We start from the raw sequence: 21728 nt of genomic DNA, 5'->3' as shown, positions 1-21728 counted from the left end.
CACAGCTGCAGTTGTTCTTTTTTGGGGTCCAATTTTGTCAGATTGCATCGCTGAATGGGACAAGTGAGGAGACCTCTCAGTGGCCGAGACAAAGGCTGCATGATTGCACACTGCAAGCCTTAGTGCTCAATTCTCGTTTATTGTTCAGAGCGGATTTTTATTTTTTTTTTATTATTATTGCAAAACAAAATTATTAAAAGTCAGTACTCAACACACAATGCATAATGAAACTAACAATTAAGATGGCTAAAATGACATGCAAGCACAGAAACAGAAAGCAAAAAAAGTATATAATAATACTTTACAGTATACAGTGTATATCCAACGAAATTACCAATTATACCAATGTCTTATACAAGATATACCCCTAATACCTGTTATCTAAAACCCTACACACATATGCTCCAGCTCGAACCCCCCCCTCCCGGACCCCTCTTTGGATAGTACCTCCATTATCCCTCGCTCCTAACCAGACACTACCATTATAAGCTAGCTTTTATTCTCTCCACCACTTCTAACCACATTGACATTTTGGATTAATTGAGACCCAGAATTCTTGCTGTAGATATTTCTTGATAAATCACATCGAGATATGTAAGAAACCAAACTTTCCGGCATATTTTTTCCGGTTGAAACCAGCGTGATGCGATCAGCTTTTTAGCTACTGTGATACCCGATAAAACCAATCTCTTTAGCTGTGGATTTACTGCAAACTCAAAAACATCATTCAATAGTAATACAGAGGGGTGTACAGGTATATTCCAAGATACGAGTTTTGATAATTGTTGGGTCACATCTTTCCAAAATGCCTTAACTGGTGGGCAGTCCCAATACATGTGCATAAATGTCCCTTCGTCTCCATTTGTACATTGGGAGCATTTGGAGTCTTGTTTAAGACCCATTCTGTTCAGTCTTATAGGAGTCAAGTATGTCCTGTGAATATAGTTAAGATTGATTTGTTGATGGTCCGGGTTCCTTGATGTAAGTCGGACATTTGCCCATGCTCCTTGCCAATCAAAGTCACTTTCCAGGTCTGGTATATCCCTCCTCCAGACAGAGTCTAGTTGGAGGGTTTCATATGAGGACGTTAGTAATTGATGATAAAAACCTGAAACAAAACCTCTCGATGTCTCTCTTTCATAGAAGAATTTGTGGTATCTGTGGTGTTCAATTGGTATGTCTAATGGAACACTGTGAGACTTCAAACATAGCCGTAACTGTATGTAAAAAAGTCATGTGGACTTGGTGAGATTACATTTTGTGCATATTTCTCCATAACTATAAAAACCCTGGTTGTTAAAAACATCCCCTAATGAGTGTATGCCTTGCTCTTCCCATATAGGGAATCTTATAGGTCGTTTTTCAATTAAGAGTGCATTGTTATTGAATAAGGGAGTGTGATTGTGCCATTTTTGTGGGTTATGATATTTTTTTTGTGTTTCACGCCATATCCGGATCGCATGGGTAATTATGGGGCCAAATTTTCGTTCACAGTGCTTGATTGGTAGTTTAGTGTATGCTATGTCCTTCAGTCTATGTGGGGCTACTATGTTTTCTTCCAATTTTCTCCAGGATACTAATGCTTGGGGATCAAACCATGTTGTCAATGGTCTTAATGTGTACGCCTTAAAATAGTGGAAAAAATCTGGAAATGCCATGCCACCGTCTGCTTTATTTCTCTGTGCGGTGGATCTTTTTATACATGGTGGTTTGTTATTCCAAATAAATTTGTATGTGGAGGAGTGTAATCTTTTCCAGTAACCCTCTGGAGGGGGTAACAGTACAGTAGCATTGAACTGAAGAAGTTGATTCTAGGTAGTACATCCATCTTAACTATTGATATCCTTGCCTGTACTGAGTTTTTAAGTTTTGCCCACCTATCAAGGTCGTCTTTGATTTTGTTTTGTATTTTTGTGTAATTGTGCTTCACCGTTTGTCTTATGGTGGGGAATATTTCCACTCCCAAGCATCTAAAATGTTTTACCATAGGTATCTCACCTGGGAGGGTTATATCTTTTTTTGCAGGGGTGTTAAGTGGAAGGAAAGCCGACTTCGGCCAATTTATCTTAAATCCCGATAAATCACCAAAGTTCTCAATCAACTTGAGTAGATGAGGCAATGTGGTGTTGGGGCTTTGCATGAACAATATTACGTCGTCCGCATATAAACTAATTTTATGTTGTGTGCCCTTGATTACGATTGGTTCTATGGATTGGGATTGTCTTATATATTGTGCTAAAGGCTCTAATGATAGATCGAATAGTCCGGGACTAAGAGGGCAACCCTGTCTGGCTGAGCGTGATACCGGAAAGATTTTGGAGATGATTGTACCTGTTGTAATCATGGCCGATGGGTCTTTGTATAATACTTTAATCATATCAATGAATCCTTTTCCTAACCCCATCCTTTCTAATACTGCCCATAGATACGACCATTCCAGCCTGTCAAAGGCTTTCATAGCATCCAGGGACAGCATCGCCTTAGGTATGGTGTCATCCTTGTCTGCATCTAGTACGTGCAGTATTCGTCTTATGTTATCAGTGATCAGGCGACCTCTTATGAAGCCAGTTTGGTCCGGATGAACTAAAGACATCATATGCTTTTGTAATCTGATGGCTAATACCTTAGAGTACAGTTTGATATCGGTTCCAAGGAGGCTTAAGGGTCTGTAACTACCGCACTCGGTGGGGTCTTTGTCTTTTTTGAGAAGGACTGTTATGAGTGCAATATTGTAGTTTTTATGGAAGTTCCCCTCCTTGACTGAGTATAAGATCATATTTAGTAATAAGGGTCTAATTATGTCCCAACAAGAAAGGTACATTTCTGGTGGGATACCGTCTCTTCCAGGAGCCTTACCACTTTGCATTTCGGATATGGCCTTCTTGAGTTCCTCTAGTGTGATCGGTGTTTCTAACTGTTTAGCGTCATCCTCTGAAAGTTTAGGGAGAATAATTTGATTAAGATATGTGTCCATTTTGTTTTGATCAAAGGTCGTTTCTGATTTATATAAGTCGGAGTAGAATTCTTTGAATGTATCGTTTATTATTTCGGGGTCTGTTTCAAGTACTTGTTGTGCTCTAATGGTAGGTATATCTGCAAATTTTGCATTAATTCTTAATCGCATGGCTAATAGGTGACTAGGTTTAGAACCTTGGGAGTACTGCTGTTGTCTTGTGCTGCGTATTTGTATTTCCGATTGTTGTCTGTATATGGCATTGATCTCTATTTTTAGTACGTTAACTTGATTTTCTAGTCTAGTTGAGTTGTTGTATTTTAAAGAATTAAATAACGTTGAGTAAAGCGTTTCCAGTTCAGACAGTTTTGTGCATTGATTCTTGCGCATTTTGGAGGAAAAGCTATCAGTGAAATCCTTGATCATTCCCTTTACCGACATCCATATTATTCTGGGGTCTTGCACCGAGTTTGCATTCTCCCGTAGGAATACTATAAGAGCTTCTTTGAGTTGTGTAATGAATTCCTTGTTGTTAAGCAGCAACGAATTAAAACGCCATCTTGGGGCTCGGGAAGATAGTATACCAAATGTTCCTTTTAGGAGTAAATAACAGTGATCTGATAGTGCATTGGGTATCATTTCCACTTCATATTTATCAAATAGTCTCGGGGATGCAAAGACATAATCTATTCTGGATAATGTGTTATGTCTCGCCGAACGACAAGAGTACTTTCGGGTCGTGGGATTAAGTGAACGCCATAAGTCATTTACACCTGTAATCTTCGACCAATCCTTTAATGCTTTAGATGAATTCTTTTGTTCGCTGGAAAAGGCGAGGTAAGATTTGTCCATCCTTGAATTCCAAATGGCATTAAAATCTGCACCTACTATCAATGAGTAATCGGGAAGGTTTAACATTGCATTGGTTAATGTAGAGAAGAAACCCTCTTCGTACAAATTTGGGGCATATACCGCTGCCAACGCTATTTTCCTGTTATTGTGTACAATCCTAGCTATAGTTATACGCCCATCTGCATCCGACCATACTCCCTTTAATTCAATATTTAACTTACGTCTAACGACTATGGCTACACCTCGAGTTCTCGTACCAAAAGAAGAGTGACTAATATTATGATATGTGTTATCCGCTAACGTATCTATGTCTTCCATCTATCTATGAATCTAGAATCTATCTATTCTATCTATGTCATGGAGAAAATAGTCTACGAACAGGTCGAAAAGTACCTGGCGGAAAAAAATCTAATCTACGAATTCCAACATGGCTTCAGAACGTCCCACTCCACTGACACATGCCTCCTCTATTTGAACGACCACATCAAACAAGAGGTGGACGCGGGCAAATACTGTGGCATGGTCATGCTGGACCTACAAAAGGCCTTCGACACTGTCAATCACTCCATTCTAATGGACAAGCTAAAAGCAATTGGTTTTGATAGCTTATCAGTGAGCTGGATGCAATCCTACCTGGAGGGGAGAGAACAGATGGTAGAGGTAAACGGTACTCTATCTCTATCCCCCCCCCTCACAGTGAGCTGTGGTGTTCCACAAGGAAGCATACTAGGACCGCTACTCTTCCTAATTTATGCAAATGACATGTCGTCAGCCTGTGACTGCAACTTGTTCCTGTTTGCGGACGACTCAGCCCTGCTGGTCTCTGACAAGAACAAATTGCAGGTTGAAAAAACCCTCAGTACGGAACTAGGCAAAATCTGCATATGGCTCGCTGATAACAAACTATCATTACACATGGGCAAAACAGAGTCCATTCTCTTCGGTTTAAATAACAAACTCAGCAAGACCGACGGATTCTCAGTTACAGTGGGTGACAATATTGTCACAAGGAAAGACGAAATTACCTACCTGGGTTCCATCCTAGAGGCAAATCTTTCCTGTGACAAAATGGCATCCAATGTAATAAAAAAAGTCAACCAACGAACTAGATTCTTGTACCGGATCTCCTCTCTGGTAAACAAGAATACCCTGAAGACTCTGGCAGGAGCACTCATTCAAGGGTACTATGACTATGCGTGCACCTCATGGTACCAAAGCACCTCGAAGGCGCTTAAAACAAAATTACAAACATCACAAAACAAACTGGTCAGACTACTACTTGACCTGAACCCCAGAACCCACCTCACCCCTGCCCACTTTGCCAACCTAGGATGGCTTAGAGTAGACGACAGAGTACAGCAACTTGCAATGGGCCTGGTCTACAAGATACACTATACGACCGGGGTGCCCATGTACATGTCAAAATACTTCCCAAAGGTCAGTGAATACCACAACCACTACACCAGAGGAAGCTCAACAAATCATGTTAAACCCAGATTCGGCTCAAACAAGGGACTAAACACGTTTCGCAATTATGCCACAACAATGTGGAACGCCCTACCCAAAGCTGTAAAGGAATGTGAATCCCTGCCCACATTCAAAACCGCTCTTAAAGAGCACCTACGGGAGGCTGCAATTCGAAACTGGCCACCGTAAATGCCCAAAACCCCCACCATCTCCTAATAGACAGTCTCCTCCCCACCGCATGTATATATTCCCTCCCCGCCGTATGTATATTTCCCTCCCACCCACCCACCCCCTCCTAATGTACAGTCCCCTCCCCATCATATGTATATACTCTGTCAGGATCTAGGGGTAACAGTACTGTATATTTGAATACCGCTTATGTCACAAATGTATCAGTACTAAATACCTATATGTCCCTATGCCATAAATGTCATGTATGTTGTGTATGTCATAAATGTCTATATGAATTGAAAATGGGGGACCCTGATGGAAACAAGACAAACGTCTTTCTCAGGTCTGCATCCCCTTAACAATTATATGTATTGAGCCGTACTGTATTGTACCCATTCTGCAATCTGTTAAATAAAGTTTTCATTCATTCATTCATTCATTCATTCATTCATTCATTCATTCATTCATTCATTCATTCATTCCTCTAAAATGTGCGTTTCGCTTAGTAGAGCCACGTCCACATGTTCTTTTTTCATCAGTGTGAGCACGCTTTTGCGTTTGTGTTGTTTATTTATCCCACCAGTGTTCCATATCATTATATTCAAACTAGCCATAATCTATACATGTTTTTGTGTAGTTTTTGGTAATGCTTCTGGAGTGCGAAGCTACAATAGATGTACATCCAATTATTGAGGTCCCGTTGAGAGCCGAGCTTAAAAACATATATATATACAAATAAAAATCCCCTTTTTTCCCCTCTCCCAGAGAGTCGTACAGGCCTGTGTTCCATAAAAACATCCTCCGCGTATGACTCCCTCCCTTAGGCCACCGGATTGGCCAAACTGAGCTTTGTAATCCTAATCTTCCTATGCTAATTGCCATAGGATCTAACATTTTCATTCTAATTCAATAGAATGTCGCTTTTGGTCTTGCGCCTTCCCTTACTGTAGTGAAATATTATGAAAAATGAAAAAAAAGAATATACCTTCATTGATATATTCATTTGAACCTTCTACTAACTTATGTAGGAAACATCAGAAAAAGGAAAATATTGTAGAGAAACACTAACACCTTAATATGAAGAACAATGGGAAAGAACAATGTAATATAAAAAAGAAAAAAAGGAGTGAGAGCTCAAATAAAACTCAACATGGAGAAACCACTAGAACAGAATTGAATAAATAGATAAAAGAGAAAAACAGAGACTTTTAGAGCTACATTGTGCCAATCTCTACATCAGTGGAGTGATTATTTAAATTATTAGAATAACCTTGTTGTGCTCATACGTTTAGGTGTGGCTGATTTTTTTTAAAGCCTTATTAAGGCCTGATTAAACTTCAGTCAATTGATCATTGCTTATGCTTATACACACCGGATGTTAATGTTAGAGTTGCAGGCCTTCGTTGTAATGGTGCATTATATTCTAGAAGGTTGTAGAATACACTATTATATACTAACAGACTGCTGTTATGTTCCAGAATGATCTTCCTACCCAGGGTTCATGACTACTAGTATTTTCGGGATATTTCTTAGTGACCCAGAGCAGTCGAGCGATGAGCCCAGAATATTCCAGATTGTTCATAGTGTCAATGATATATTCTTGTCTCCACGGAGACCAGAAGTCTGTAAATATAATGCATTACGAACCATATTATACACATTGTGCCTTGGTGTTGCCGGCATGCATATCATCTGCTACTTTTGTTGAGCCCGGATAAAGTCATTCTAATACTGAGATACACAGAGAAAGAGAGAGATGAGTAGGCTTATCTGGTGCTAGACAGTGTTGCGTTCTGCCCTGGGGGATCTGCTCCATGTAGATTCAAGTATTCCTCGGCGTCTTTAGGCGTGCGTAATCCTTCCCTACGGCCGTCTCTACCCACGATCGATAATAGTGCCGGGTATATTAGCCTTGGTTTGAGGCCACACTTGAACAATTTCTGCATCACCTCCTTGTAGGGGAAACGCTGAGCGATGGCCTCTTTGCAAAGATCCTCGTAGATAAATATTGAATTTTCACCATGTTTCAGCTTTCCCCTTTGGTTGCGTGCAACTCTGATGATGTCATCTCTTATTGCCGTCTTGCGCAGAGTAACAATGATGACTCTTGGACCGTTGCCTCTTTGTTCCCGAGTACCGATTCTGTAACATTGGTCCACTATCAGCTCTGTGGTTAGAATGTTGTTACCCAAAATCTCTGATAACACTGTTGGAAACTTGTCGTCTGTGCAATTGACTGATTCATCAAGTCCTACAATGCGGATGTTATTTCGCCTGTAGTAACGTTGGGTTTCGAGTAGCCTCTCCATCGCTTCATCTTTAACTTCTTGTATTTTTATCCGACATGCCTCTTCCACCTTTTTTATCTCCTTCGTTACCTCTGTCAAACCATCGTTGACGATCTTCTCGTTCTCTTTGACTGCCTGTGTAATTTCTGTCACCGTATTCTCCACTGTCGTGATTCGCACGGACTGTACAGCGACCGCTTCCATAACTTCTTCGAATTTAGCATCGATGTGTGCGACGTGTACTTTGAAAGCTACCATCTGTTCCTTAATCAGATCGTTAATCAGGCTAGTCAGAGAGTTGAAGTCGGGTTGTGTAATTACACTGCCAGTGCCAGTTGATATTGTAGGTGCAGTGATGGGGCCGATGGATTTGTTGGCTATTATCTTCTCAATATCCTCTGCTTTGTCCTTCATGCTACTTTTTCCTGTCGTTCCCGTTATGTTGTCCTCTATTGTCTCCCTCTCGGAGCCAGTCGCCGATGGACCCGGTATATTCACCGTTATATTCCCATCGGGGGTTGTCAACAGCGGATCTGCCGTCGCGTCGCCTGTTGTTTTCTTGGATCGTGTATCAATCGTCGCCGTTGGATTTGCTGCTTCGTGTTTCTTTCTACCCTTTTTCTCATCCTTACCCCCCATGTTGAGTCTTTATGTCTTTTGATATAGTTAGTAGGAGTTCCTATCAATACATACGATGTGGTTTAATCTCATTGGTATTTGTTAAAATAATGTTTTTGAACGAAATTAACGGTGACGGGAGCGGAGCTGTTACCAAATGCGTGCGCTACATATTGTAGCTAAACCGGAACATTGTTTGGCTATTCACATTTCTTTTTTTCAGACCTGGTCACGCTCCTGAACTGACAAAATTCAAGATTCATGAAGATTTTTATTCGTCATATGCACAGAAAACAGACAGTTACACCGTACACATGTTACTTTACTAGTCCACCCTTCACACAGAATCACAAAAGACATAAACTAGAATTTAAAGTATTAAGTTTAATGCTAAAATAAAGAATCTTAAAAAAGATAAATAAAGTAGAAAAACAAGGCACTAGAAAAATAACGAAGATGAAAGTAAACACGGAGGACACTGAAGTCACAGTTTATGATTTAATTTATAAATAGATGTGCAGTGGTGTGGAGGCCAATTAATTTGTAAGCAGAGAACGGGGACAAGGAGGAGAGACATTTCTTCTTTCAATATGCTTTGCAAACACAGACCGGTTATGATACGTCCCCTCATGTTTTGCTTGTACAGAAGTGTCACCCTAAATACTTATAAGGTAAACCCCATGTGTCCCTCCACCGACAGCTGTCTTCATGTCTATTCAACCAGCGCAGACGTGTGATGAATGTCAATCTAGACTGACGTAAAAGTAGCATGAATTCTCATGACTGTTCAGACTGAGGTCGCTTTGCAAAAAAATCAGACCTGTATCTGATTTAGGACCACATATGAAAGTGGCCCAATTCAGAATTTAAAAGATCACATTCGATGTGATTTGTGCTGTTCACACTGACATGAGTCAGTCACACTGAGTCACAAAAATCTGATTCGGGCCACTTTTGTCTGCAATCTGAACGTAGCCAAGATTTTTACAGATTCAACTCAAAGTTTTCATCATGAACATATTGTAAACGGGTAAAGTGTCTAACTCTAACAGGTCAAATGTTCAAACCCAACCTTAGTTACCTACACTAAATGTAGGATTAAGTGGACGCATTGGTCTTAAAGGGGCACTTCGCCAAGAAACAATGCTGATTTATTTTGTACAGTAATCTCACACACATCCCAAAAAACCTGTTTTGTACACATACATTTAGTTTGACAGTTATTGAGAGTAAATGAGTTTGAATACAGCCACCGGTGATGTCATTTTGTTGTGTTAATTACAGCTCTATGAAATGATGTAGATGAACAAATATCAATACCCTGTCTTATAGGGACCACTACCATATAATTTCATTGAGCTGTAATTAAACACAACACACGGATTCAATGTCCCCAATGACCGGTGGCCATATTCAAACTAATTTACTGAACTGATTCGTGGTACTCACGTTGAGATTTATTCCAGCGACGGAAATTGGCCTCGATTGGGGACTCCACAATCCACACATAAAAATTAGATACTGCTATAGCATCCTACCATTTGATTTATTCACAGCGTGACATGGTTGGATTCCATGACTCTGGCTTCACTATATCATGGCAGTAAAAGCAGTGTTTGACAGAGGGGTAATAAGAACCGTATCTGAGCCTGTCAGAGGGCATGTTTAAGAGGCTCAAATGATCATATTTACAATTCAAATTTACAATGTTGACTTAATGTTCTTGGGATGATGGGGCGACAGTGGGTCGTCTGGTAATCTGAAGGTTCCTTGTTTGATTCCGGCTCCTCCCAGCAGCGTGTCGAAGTGTCCTTGAGCAAGACACTGAACCCCCTAACTGCTCCCGATGAGCAGGTTGGCACCTTGCTGCCTCCACGCCCAGCAGTCTATCCAAAGACAAGTAGCCTACTTTAATCCATTTTGGAGGTTTAATCACTTAATTGGGTCTTAAATCAAAATGGGCTTTGGCTTTGTGAGTTTGCATGCTATTTCAAGGATGGAGTAAAGTGGACTATGTTGTTAAATATAAATATAAATATAATCTTATTTTAGACAGCTGTATTCTGTTTGCTCTCAGCAGGAGGGTAAATTATGTGTAATAAGGGTTTTCGGTTGAGGAGTGTAATGTATTACTCTATGGACGGGCAAAGACATTACAGTAAACCATAGATGGGGACAGGATATGAACTAACAAGGTTACATAGATATAGATACCACTTTTAGAAAGCTGGTAACATGAGAAGGTCAGGTACAACATCTTTCTATGTGGCAGTTTAAGCTGCTGACCCTAGTCAAAAAGTCCTATGTGATTCTAATAAAATAAACAGCATTAGATAATCCTATAAGATTTCAAAACTTATCCCAATATGATTTTAGCTAATACGATACAAATCCTATAGGACAATAGAGTCCAATTACACTTGTTCCAAAATCCAATAGGATTTCTTTTTTTATCCTATCCATTAGGATTTTATCCGGTTTCTATTGGACTAAATCGAATTGAGTCCAATAAAAGCGGCCTGTCCGGGAGCCCTACCCATGTAGCCACGCTGCCAGCCTGTTATTTTAGTTTGATTACCTGCTGCTCCTGGACTGTGTTTATTGCTTCCTCTCCCTGAACGTCAGCAAAACAAAAGAGATGATTGTGGACTTCAGGAGGTCGGGGGTCAAGGACTACTATACAGCCCCCTCAGCATCGACGGGGCACCGGTTGAGAGAGTGAACAGTTTCAAGTACCTCGGAGCCCACATATCCGAGGACTTGACATGGACCACACACATTGACAGTGTTGTGAAGAAGGCACGACAACGCCTTTACTTCCTCAGGCGCCTAAGGAAGTTCCAAGTCAGTCAGAAGATCCTTAGGAACTTCTACTCATGTACAATAGAGAGCATCCTGACTGGCAACATCACCTCCTGGTTTGGGAATAGCACTGCACAAGACCATAGCAGACTACAAAGAGTGACACGTTCAGCCGAACGCACAATTGGAGGGGGGCTTCCCACCCTCCAGAACATTTACAACAAGCGGTGCAGGGGGAAGGCGAAGAGAATCATCAAGGACTCCAGCCACCCGAACAACTGCCTCTTTGAACTGCTGCGGTCAGGCAAGCGATACCGGAGTCTTAAGGCAAGCACAGAAAGACTCAGAAGAAGCTTCTATCCCCAGGCCATCAGGCTGCTCAACGAACAATAAACACTATGCAACAACCATCAATTGCACATAGCACACACACCCACACGCACACACTCACTTAAACAAACAACACACTGCAGCACCCACTCTCCACACTTTAGATCACACAAACACACTTTATATTTATTGATAAAGGATTTGCACTACAACTCGTACACCTACTGTAAATTGTACCTAAATTGTACCTCATCCCATTTCTGCTTTGCACTATATAGTATTGTATATTAGTACACTGCATAGTATATTGTTATATGGTAACTCAGTTACGTCTATTATGCATCGAACATTGTACATATGTCTATACTGAACACTGTGACCTAATTTTTTACTTCTAATTTACATGCTATACTATGTTATTTTATTTCATACTTATCTTGTCTTGCACAGTCTCTGGAGCGTAACAGTAAGAAGCATTTTGTATAAAAGTATTCTGTACTTCTGTATGACAACTATTAAAGAAACTTGAACTTGAAACTTGAACTTTTACGGGCAGCCCTTTTTATTAGCAGCCTCTTAGTACACTACGGTACCATGTACACTACGGCGGCACGGTGGTGTAGTGGTTAACACTGTCGCCTCACAGCAAGAAGGTCCAGGGTTCGATTCCCGCTTGAGGACCAGGTTGCGTGAATACTTTCCCTAAGTGGGTTGTACTTCCGTGTTCGGTTTGCGCGATCAGATTGGCCACTGACGTTTCTGGTCATGTGACATGTGCGCCAATCGTGTGACGCCTAGTTCTGCCACCGGTTAAGCTTAGGCACTCTTTCGAAGGTTAAGGTTAGAGTTTGTCTTAGAGCAGGGCGATAGAACACCAGCCCTGATTAACTAGGCGTTAAGTAGTTTGCAGGCTGTTAGACCCGGAAATAGGCGCAGAACCAGGCGTCACACGATTGGTGCACATGTCACATGACCAGAAACGTCAGTGGCCAATCAGATCGCGCAAACCGAACACGGAAGTACAACCCGCTTAGGGGAAGTATTCACGCGACCAGGTTTCCATGATGCCAGTTACCCAGGTGGGGTATCTCCCGGGCCTTTATGTGTGGAGTTTGCACGTTCTCCCCGTGCTCGCAAGGCACGGGTCTAAGGAGCTGTCCGGTGGGAACAGATGGACAACTGCTCCGGGGTGCTGTGTGTGTCAGGGCTGGGTGAATTATTCAGTGGCTGAGTTCCTCTCCTGGCTCGCAGGCCGGAGAAGTAAAAGCCAGCATCATCCTCTCCCCTCTGCTGACCTGTTTTGTGCCATCAGCATCTCCCAGCATGCAGCTGGGCCCACATTTATTATTCATCTGTAGGACATCTTTAACTCCCACCAGATCCCTCTCTCTTCCTCGTCCGTCCCCCCCTCTCTCTCTTCATAAACACTTTCCTTTAATGGCAAATTTCTGAATATCTTATCTTATCACATAAACACATAAAGTTCACCAATAAAAGACTACGTTTAGAAGTGAAAGGACTTGTGGGTAATTGTGACATTGTCATTGGTCCACAAGTTAAGTGGTGGTGACACACGGAAACTGAGTGTGTAATATATTAGTAGCCAGACGTCTCTGCCTACATTTTTCATCTCAGAGAGAGAGAGAGAGAGAGAGAGAGAGAATATTAACCTAAAATAACATTCAAGAAACTGACTGTAGATTTAGAATACAGCTGTTGACCAATTGTATTTATATTGTATTTAGGATTTTTTTTTTTAATAAAGGGCAACATGGCGTCAGTAGGTTATCTGCCTATAGACCGTATCCACGGCAACAAACAGGATAACATGAACAAGGTAGCACATGTATGACCGTGACGCAAGAGGATTTGACTTCTGAACATTCGCTGCATCCCTGTCCCCTCTGACCCACCTAATCCTGTAGGCTCCACTGTAATCCACACACACACACACACACACACACACACACACACACACACACACATGCACACACACACACACAATATGAGAACACCTAGATTTATTTTGGGCTCCTATCCAAACTATATAATGGCAAGATTAATGCAATACACATATTACTGTTTGTGCTGTGAGGGGACAGCGGAATTGGCAGCACTTTAAAGCTGCACTATGTAAGATTGGCACTCTGTGGGTGTGAGAGGTCACTGCAGTATTTTACAAACATGGAGGATAAGAGGAAACAACAAAAACAATGTTTAGATACTATATCGATCGTACGTACTGTGACAAGCCTTGTGGTGTTCAGGCTCGACACGGACCAAAACAAACAATTCCAATGTCCACACAAGCACAATTTCAACGAACAAGAATATTTATTGATCAACAGTACAGGTCCGAAGGGCAAGAGAGTAGTCAAATTACAGTCCAGGGTCAAAACACGTTCCAGGCTCTCGTACACAAAGGGAATGTTCAATACTCAGGGTTTGTCGTCCGGTCCAGGGTCAGTTTCACAAGGGGGTATCTCAGCCAGTCCAGGGTCCAGTAACACGAACATCTTCTCGCTCTAACCTCTCCTTCAAACTACCTCTCACCTCACAAACTCAGTATCTTACACTCTCTCCACGAACTCTGCTCCTTCCTCACCTCCACTCAACTCTTCTCTGTCTCTCCTAGGGCTTTATGCTATGTGTGTCTTGTGTGTGTGTGTGTGTGTGGGATGTGGGTGATCACGTGGTGCACAGGTGTATTCCATCAGTCCTAATCAACTCCTCAATTAACCCTCCTCTGCCTGTGACAGTAGTATCTCCCTTCCTCCACGTAACCAAGTGACAAGGGATGATATCTGCCACAGTATCTATATCTGTACATATCCCTTACCTAGTCTTACTAGTTATGCTGCTGGCCAGTATGACTACTACCATCGTGTCTTTATACCTGTACCACTGTACATATAAATACTACAACTGTACAAACAATTGATTAGCACTATTACTCTGTAGTAGTACTAATTTATATATTTTATACCCAGTTTAATCACCTGTACATTGTATATTACTGTTGCATTTGCACTCTGGATGGATGCCAAACTTCTTTTCGTTGTACTGTACTTTGCTGTATAATGATAATACATTTGAATCTAATCTAATCTTATGCTTTAGAAATGAGACTATAGATTTTTACGTAGTTCTAATATATAACCTGCTTATATACTGTTTGCATAAACATTCCTTGCTCCACTGGTCGTGGCTGAGCAGAAGGCCTCGTACAGGCAGCTCCACTGGGTTTCATGCGTCGATGATGGGATGTTTCTCTCTTGCTCAGCCCAATTGTGTCATTCAGATTTGCTTAAAAAACTCTTAACATGCAACGGCCCACATGTGGGCCCTCTTGAGGACGATTTGCCCACCGGCACTTTAGCGACCTCTAGCGGCTCGGGTGTGCATATTTATTGATACAATATTAAAGCCCTATTTGTTGCCTGTCGATAGCCGTTCCAGGTGACAAAATCCGTTCAGCGGTTCTCGAGTTAAATGCCGATATGTGAGGCGTGCGCCGAAGTACACGGCAGACTTTTAATTTTTTAAAATAACACTCCCGACTCTCGAGCCTCTACCTCCGTCAATCATTTGGCGATCTCGAGAATTATTGGACAGGGTTGTAACCAATGAGTAGGGCTTTCCACTGGTACCCCACGTGGGAATGAGCGAATCAGGGATCTAGGTGAAGAGGCATGAGCCAAAACAGGAAGAGAATTCTCCGTCGAATGCATTGAAGTCTATGAGAAAATCGTTTTCTGAACGCTCTCACCTTTTACCAAACCTGCTTCTAATCACTCATTTCCTAACGGACTTTTATGAAATTTGGACATGTACTACAAAAGACTTCAGGCTATGGACCCAGCGTGTCTTTTCAGCCATACCAATGTTTTTGGAAATACTACTTCTGGACTACTAACTACTACAGAAAAACGTGAGTAACAAGTTTTTCTACAATTCAAGTTCAGACGTATGTTACTATTTCATTAGCACTAAAAGTTCTCAGGCTCATGCATGTGCTATAAGTATAACGTATAGTATTTTGGTTTGCAAAAAAAGTATGCAGTCCTCAAAAACGAAAAATAATGGCCAATTTTGGGGGCGCCTGTGAAGCAATATTTCTTTCATGAAACGGTTTCCTAGTGCAGGTTCTGATCTAGTCAGCAGATACCTTTTTGCTTTCTAAAGATACTGGATGGACAGTAGCCTATTGATAGCAAAATAACTCATTAGTTATCAACAGTAACTTGATCGATTGACAGATCGTCATGTGATTTTGTTTGCAGATGATTTTGTTGGAAGACAATTGAACACACACTACGACCTCTGCCAGTGGGTCTTGGACCTCCTGACAGGAAGACCCCAAGTGGTGAGAGCAGGTAACTGTTCTGTTTCACATCGACGGTTAGCTCAACTCGTTCGCCGCCTTGCTGTGGAGCCTGCGGTGCGTTGGTGACAAGTTCGAATCACTTAATTTTTTTTTTTTTTATGTTTAATTCATTTATCGCCTCTCTATATAAACGTGCATTCTTTCGCTGGTTAAGTTTAGGCATTCTTTCTGAGTTGGTTAAGGTTAGGGTTAAGTTTAGGCATTCTTTCGGAGTTGGTTAAGGTTAGGGTTAAGTTTAGGCATTCTTTCGGAGTTGGTTAAGGTTAGAGTTTGTCTTAGAGCATGGCAATATTTCTTTTGCCGGTTAAGTTTAGGCATTCTTTCGGAGTTGGTTAAGGTTAGGGTTAAGTTTAGGCATTCTTTCGGAGTTGGTTAAGGTTAGGGTTAAGTTTAGGCATTCTTTCGGAGTTGGTTAAGGTTAGAGTTTGTGGCAGAGCATGGCAATAGAATGCAGCCTATTTCCGCACTGCCGCGGTCACATGGGCGTCGTGGCCAATCAGAGAAACACTGAACGCAAGTTGGTTGCCTAAAGTGTTGACGCCCCCAGGCGTCAGAACTCCTCTACTGAGCCAAGGCAGAAACTAAAATATATATATATTTTTTTTTAATAAAATACAGAAACAGGAGCAGGTCTTGTAAATACACATTCATGTTTATTACCAATTAAACAGAGACTATAGATTTTGTTAGACTTTTGACATAGAATTTTCATTTAAAACATTCATATTCTTCCCCCACAATCCCCTTTTCTTCTCAAAAGAAAAGGTAATTTATATTCCATGGTAACAACTGTACAAAGACAGCCTGATATACAATAATTTACTTAGAAATATTTTTCTTCTTGTTTACTTGCAAATCATGTGACAACAAAACAACAGCTGTAGAGTTCCCTCACAATGGTTTCCTCCTCTTCTTACATCAGAGTTGAGTGATCCACAAATACTATAGCTTGTATGTACATGCACTAAAGTGCTAGTGTTCAAAAGGCATGCAAATATTTGACCGATATTTGTACGATATGCCTTCCAAATATGCATAAGGTTATTCAGTTGTTGGTCAACCCCCCCCCCCCCCCCCCGCCCGTCTAGGTGTTTTACGGAGTCAAAACATTCATTGGAACGTAAAAATAAATAAATACATTAGCGTCGTATAGTTTGACATCATATCTCCCTGCTTCTGCCAACTTGAAGCAGGTTTGTTTCTCCTTCCGTCCCCTTGAAAATACAAGTATAGTCTGGTTTCAAGCCCTCGAAGGCTTGGAACAGAAATTAGGATAAGCTCTCTTGCTCAACATAAGAAAATAGTTTGAACAATGAATTTACACAGGACATAATTTAGCAAACAATATGCTCATGTAAAAAATAAAAACAAAAAAACATTAAAAACGGACAGAAACTGTGTAAACTTCATGTTTGGACAAAATACAACAGCTGATCAACAGTTTTCCCTTGACACCTGAAAAATTAAGTTAAAAGTTGTGATTAAAATATATATGTATTGCATACATATATACACACGCACGCACGCACACCCACGCACGCACGCACACACACACGCACACAGACACACGGGGGCATGGAGAACTCAAGTGTGTACAGGCACCTCTTATGGAAATGTTTTTGTTGTTGTTACAGTACATTCCAGGTTCTTCTCTGAGAAAGTTCCGGTTCCCTTCTCTGGTTCCGTTTCCTCATTGGTCGGCTGGTGCTACTGGGTGGGTATCTCAACCCCCACCCCCTCCTCTGGCTCCTCCCCTTCTGGAGTCATTAGAGTGTGTGTGAGAGAGAGAGAGAGAGAGAGAGAGAGAGAGAGAGAGGGGGGGGGGGGGGTTGTTGAGGTACTGGGTCTGTTTAGGCTCTGACGGGAGAGGCATGTCGAGGTGGAGGAGGAAGAGGAGGGGGAGGAGATGGAGGAAGAGGAAGAGGAAGAGGAGGCTTCACACGGGAGGCTGCTCCTGTCCGGGCTCCTCGGACTCCAGTATAGTCTTACTGCTTCCGGGCTGGAAGGTGAACCTCCGCTTGGAGTCCTCGCTCCAGTTGGGGGAGGAGGAAGGGGAGTGGGCGGCCCAACGCGACGGGGGGCGACGGTTGGCGGGACGCGCCGGTCGCAGGAAGCAGGAGTCCAGGGGCGGGGCCACCGGGGAGCGCGGCAGGTCCTGAGGGTGTCGAGAGGGAAAGGAAGCAAAGGAACATCGTTATGTTCGTCGACACTCGACCACAAAAGGGCTTGTCCTCCGCTAAAGAAATTCAGTCGACGAATAGTCATAGGATTTTGTCAACGGTTATTGACCTTCTGCCGATAAATGCAAGGACCATGCAATGGACCTCTTCAAATTTAGTGCTAAATCATACTTTCTTGTTGTTCTTTTGAAGCCAAAAATAACGAATGACTAATTTACAAAATAAACGGTTTTTGTTCGAATTTTGCTTCAAAACATATCATAACATGGACACACTGACTCACCTGTCTGTTTACTCTACATGGCCCTCATGGCTAGACTGTGTCGAATGAGGACCGCGTAGATTTAACCACTAAACGTTTTTTTATTTTTTTTTACGGAATTCTCTTTGAGCATCTCTGATTGGTTAGAAGGGGGAGCCTCACTGTGAAACTTAATGTGTAATATAATATTTTATAATTTGGAATGAGGACCATGTACATTCAACCACATACAAATAATGTGGAATAAACTAAACAAAACAGAAGATTAGAAATGCCATTTAGACTCATAAACTCAATACATTTAAAAAACTTTATTTTTAGTGTAATTTCATCCTTTTGATGATAACCTAGCATAAAATGGCTCGTACCAATCTAAATCCTCATAGTGTCTTCTTTCCAGTGATACGTCTATCTGCATTCTAGCTGTAAAACTTTGCCTGCTATGAACTCCAAAACATACCATAGCTAGCTAGCAAGCGCTGCTGCTACACTGGTAAATTAAACTTGCTCAGTGGACTGTCAGTCAATGTGTCAACGTGAAGATATGTTTTTGAGCAAAATTCAAACAAAATAAATATGTGATTGATTTTACACATACCGTAGTAGCTTTAATAATCGCTGCCCCATTAATGATGTCACTCAGTCCTCCTAATCTACCCCACATTCCAAAGTATTAATACGGTAGGCCTACATCCTCTTTTGGTGTTAGCTGCCGTTAGCGGTGACATTAGTTAACAAAATTAGAGCTAATGCCTGCTACCAAATGCTACAGCTAACACTAGCTAATCAAAGACCATCTTTGATGAACACTAACTAGTGTTAGCTGTAGCATTTGGTAGATGACATAGCAGCTCTAATGTTCTAATGCTCTAAAATGTTAGAGCTAATGCTTGCTAACAGCCAAAGAGGACACTGCTTTACATTGTGGGACAGATGGATCATTTTTGATGGCTTCCACCCCTCTTTGCTTCCAACATGGGGGCAGCCACACTTCATACAGTCCCCCATTGACTAGACCCTGAAGACAGATTAGTCGACTAATTGGCGAAGAGGGGGCAGCCCCAAATAGCATGACATGACTTCAAAATATTCCAAAACATAATTGTAAGAGTGAAAGATCAAGCATGAAACGCAAGATGATGAGAAAAAACGAGAGTGTGATGACAAAAGAAAAATAAAGATGGTGTGCCTTCAAATGGGGTGGTGTTTACGAGTGGTGACACGTTGTTTACGTTTAAAAAAGAAATGGCGGAGCCCGTGGAAGTTTGTTTTGCCGTGGACTTATTGTAAATGTTGTCTTTTTTGATTAATTAGTAATATATCTGAGAAAAAGTTTGATATTCCCAATGATCAAATTCTTTTCATTATGCCTTTGCATTTAGTTCGCTAAATCATTAACCTCGGTGGCTTCAGGACACATTGCCAAGCTACCTAGCAACGGTGTCCTCGCGACTTTAACCACTTTGACGCAGATCATACCTCGTACTTGACTTCTCATGTCGAGACCACAAACTCACAAGTTCCATTTGAAGGCAGCAAGAGACACAGGCCTGCATAAGTCCCCGCCAGTGTAGGTCACCCCCCCCCCCCCCCCAGAATGATGTCAGAGACGCCATCACACCACTGGCCCGGTTTATAATTAGTCCATCTCCTCCCGGTGCTGGTTTTGGGTTCTGAAGGATGGAGGAAATCAAACGCACCCAAATGCAACAATCTAGTTCTGCTAAAAATACACACGGCAGTCAGGACAGCGGTGGTGCGACAGGATGAGCTGATGGAAAAGAAACTGAGAAAGATGGAGAGCGTACAGACAAGAGAAGATGGATTCACACACGATTGACGATGACTCAAATCGACCCAATCCATTATGCAATGTCATGATCCTCGACATCATGGCAAAATGAGAGCAATGATATCTCGAGATGAAATAAAGATAGAATTGAAATGATGGGTGGGCCTCTGTGGCAACGGATGACTCTCATGTGACGTCAACACATAGAATAACAGAACTGATCATGCGCTGTTGATAACAGGACATCGAGACCCAGGGGTGGCCACCGAGCAATGTGACAAAACAGTGGTTGGTTTCATCACATTCGCCCTGGCGTCACCGGTCTCTTACTGTAGGCTAACAGCATGCACCATGATAACCACCATGACATCCAATTAATTCCAACCAGAAGCAAGACGTCAAACACAAGCGCCACGAGAAGTGAGCGCACAGGTTAATGGCAAGTGTTAAGGGTTGTTCTTTGTCAATGAGTCAATTGGAGCCATGTTAGTGACAGAGGGATGCTGAGGGAGGGGAGGGGAGGGGGGGAACTGTAAAAAGAGAGAGAAAGCACTCGTAGCAACATATATATATATAAAAAAATAAAATAAACATCACAGTCCGTTAGGGCTTAACCCGAACGCTTCGAAGCTTCAATCGCTGCCATGGTTATCGACGGCAAAATCAAGATTTTAATGCTTTGTGTCTTTTTTTGTTCATTTCTTTTTTTTACCATTCTAGGATAACCTACAGGACAGGAGACGGACGGACGAGGCAGAGCAACATAAGCCACGTCACCAGATTACGGCTTATTATTAGGTTAGATATTACATTAATCGTATTTGTGATGTACTCTTTTTGTGCTATCGAGTCGGGTCTCCCGGCGCTATGTCCGTGTCTAGCCCGCCCCCCCACCACTGCACCCACCCTCCCCACACCGGGGAATCGATTATTCACTGACAATCACTACTGAAGCTTCGAAGCCCAACATAATTGTAATGGGGACAGCCCTGGAGTCAGTCCAGGGGCAAACATGGCGACAAAGACAGAGAGCAGCCAGTGGTACCTAGTAGAAACACAATGGAGGTCATGTTAGAAAGATTCTACGCCTGGCCAGGCACACCGCTCCAAAAGGACGACAAACGGCCTTTGTGGAGAAGTGTGCGGCTCCCAAAGTGAGATCTTGTCCAAAAGAGTCATCCTTCTTTGTGTCGTGTTGTTTACACATCGAGTGGTGGGGTGGGGGCGGGTTGTGTTCTAATCTATGTTTTGAACTGAGGGCATTGTATACAATGCGAGACAACACGAGATATTGCATTTATGATTTAAATGATCTGATCCATATGAAGGACAACAAGCACACAATCAGGTGACTCTTTGGGTCACTTGAGTTGAGTTTTGTGATTCTTGAAAAAATAAAAACATGATCAATACAGAGGAGCTTGGAGCATGCGAACATTGACACGAAACAGATGCATGGCTGTTGTTGAAACCATTTTGGTTTTACACTCCGATGGCTTGGCACACTTGTCTGTCTGTTGGTTGGTCCTGTGCTGTGAGGCATGCATGGATGGGAGGTGAGGTGGGGGGGGGGGGGTTTGGGGGGTTTCCGTGTGGCCTGTGAACCCGCCATGTTGTTGAGGGGGA

The 21728-nt window shown here is 42.1% G+C and overlaps 1 protein-coding gene across 5 annotated transcripts in view; it reads right to left on the bottom strand.

Annotated features, from left to right (window-relative positions):
* Window positions 1–16960: 16960 nt before the first annotated feature.
* Window positions 16961–21728, bottom strand: part of mtcl1 (microtubule crosslinking factor 1) — a 122232-nt gene continuing 117464 nt past the window's right edge. For 4 of the 5 annotated variants that reach the window (XM_084327908.1, XM_084327910.1, XM_084327909.1 and 1 more), the window contains one exon: window positions 16961–18023. In XM_084327908.1, coding sequence (XP_084184034.1) covers window positions 17805–18023 — 219 coding nt within the window. In that variant the 3' untranslated portion in view covers window positions 16961–17804. The remainder of the gene's footprint in view (window positions 18024–21728) is intronic. The other variant, XM_084327912.1, reaches the window with a different exon arrangement.

The sequence above is a fragment of the Notolepis coatsorum genome (genome assembly GCF_963971535.1).
Source record: "Notolepis coatsorum genome assembly, chromosome: 13".
Lineage (NCBI taxonomy): Eukaryota > Metazoa > Chordata > Actinopteri > Aulopiformes > Paralepididae > Notolepis > Notolepis coatsorum.
This window is presented reverse-complemented; position numbering and strand designations above follow the sequence as displayed.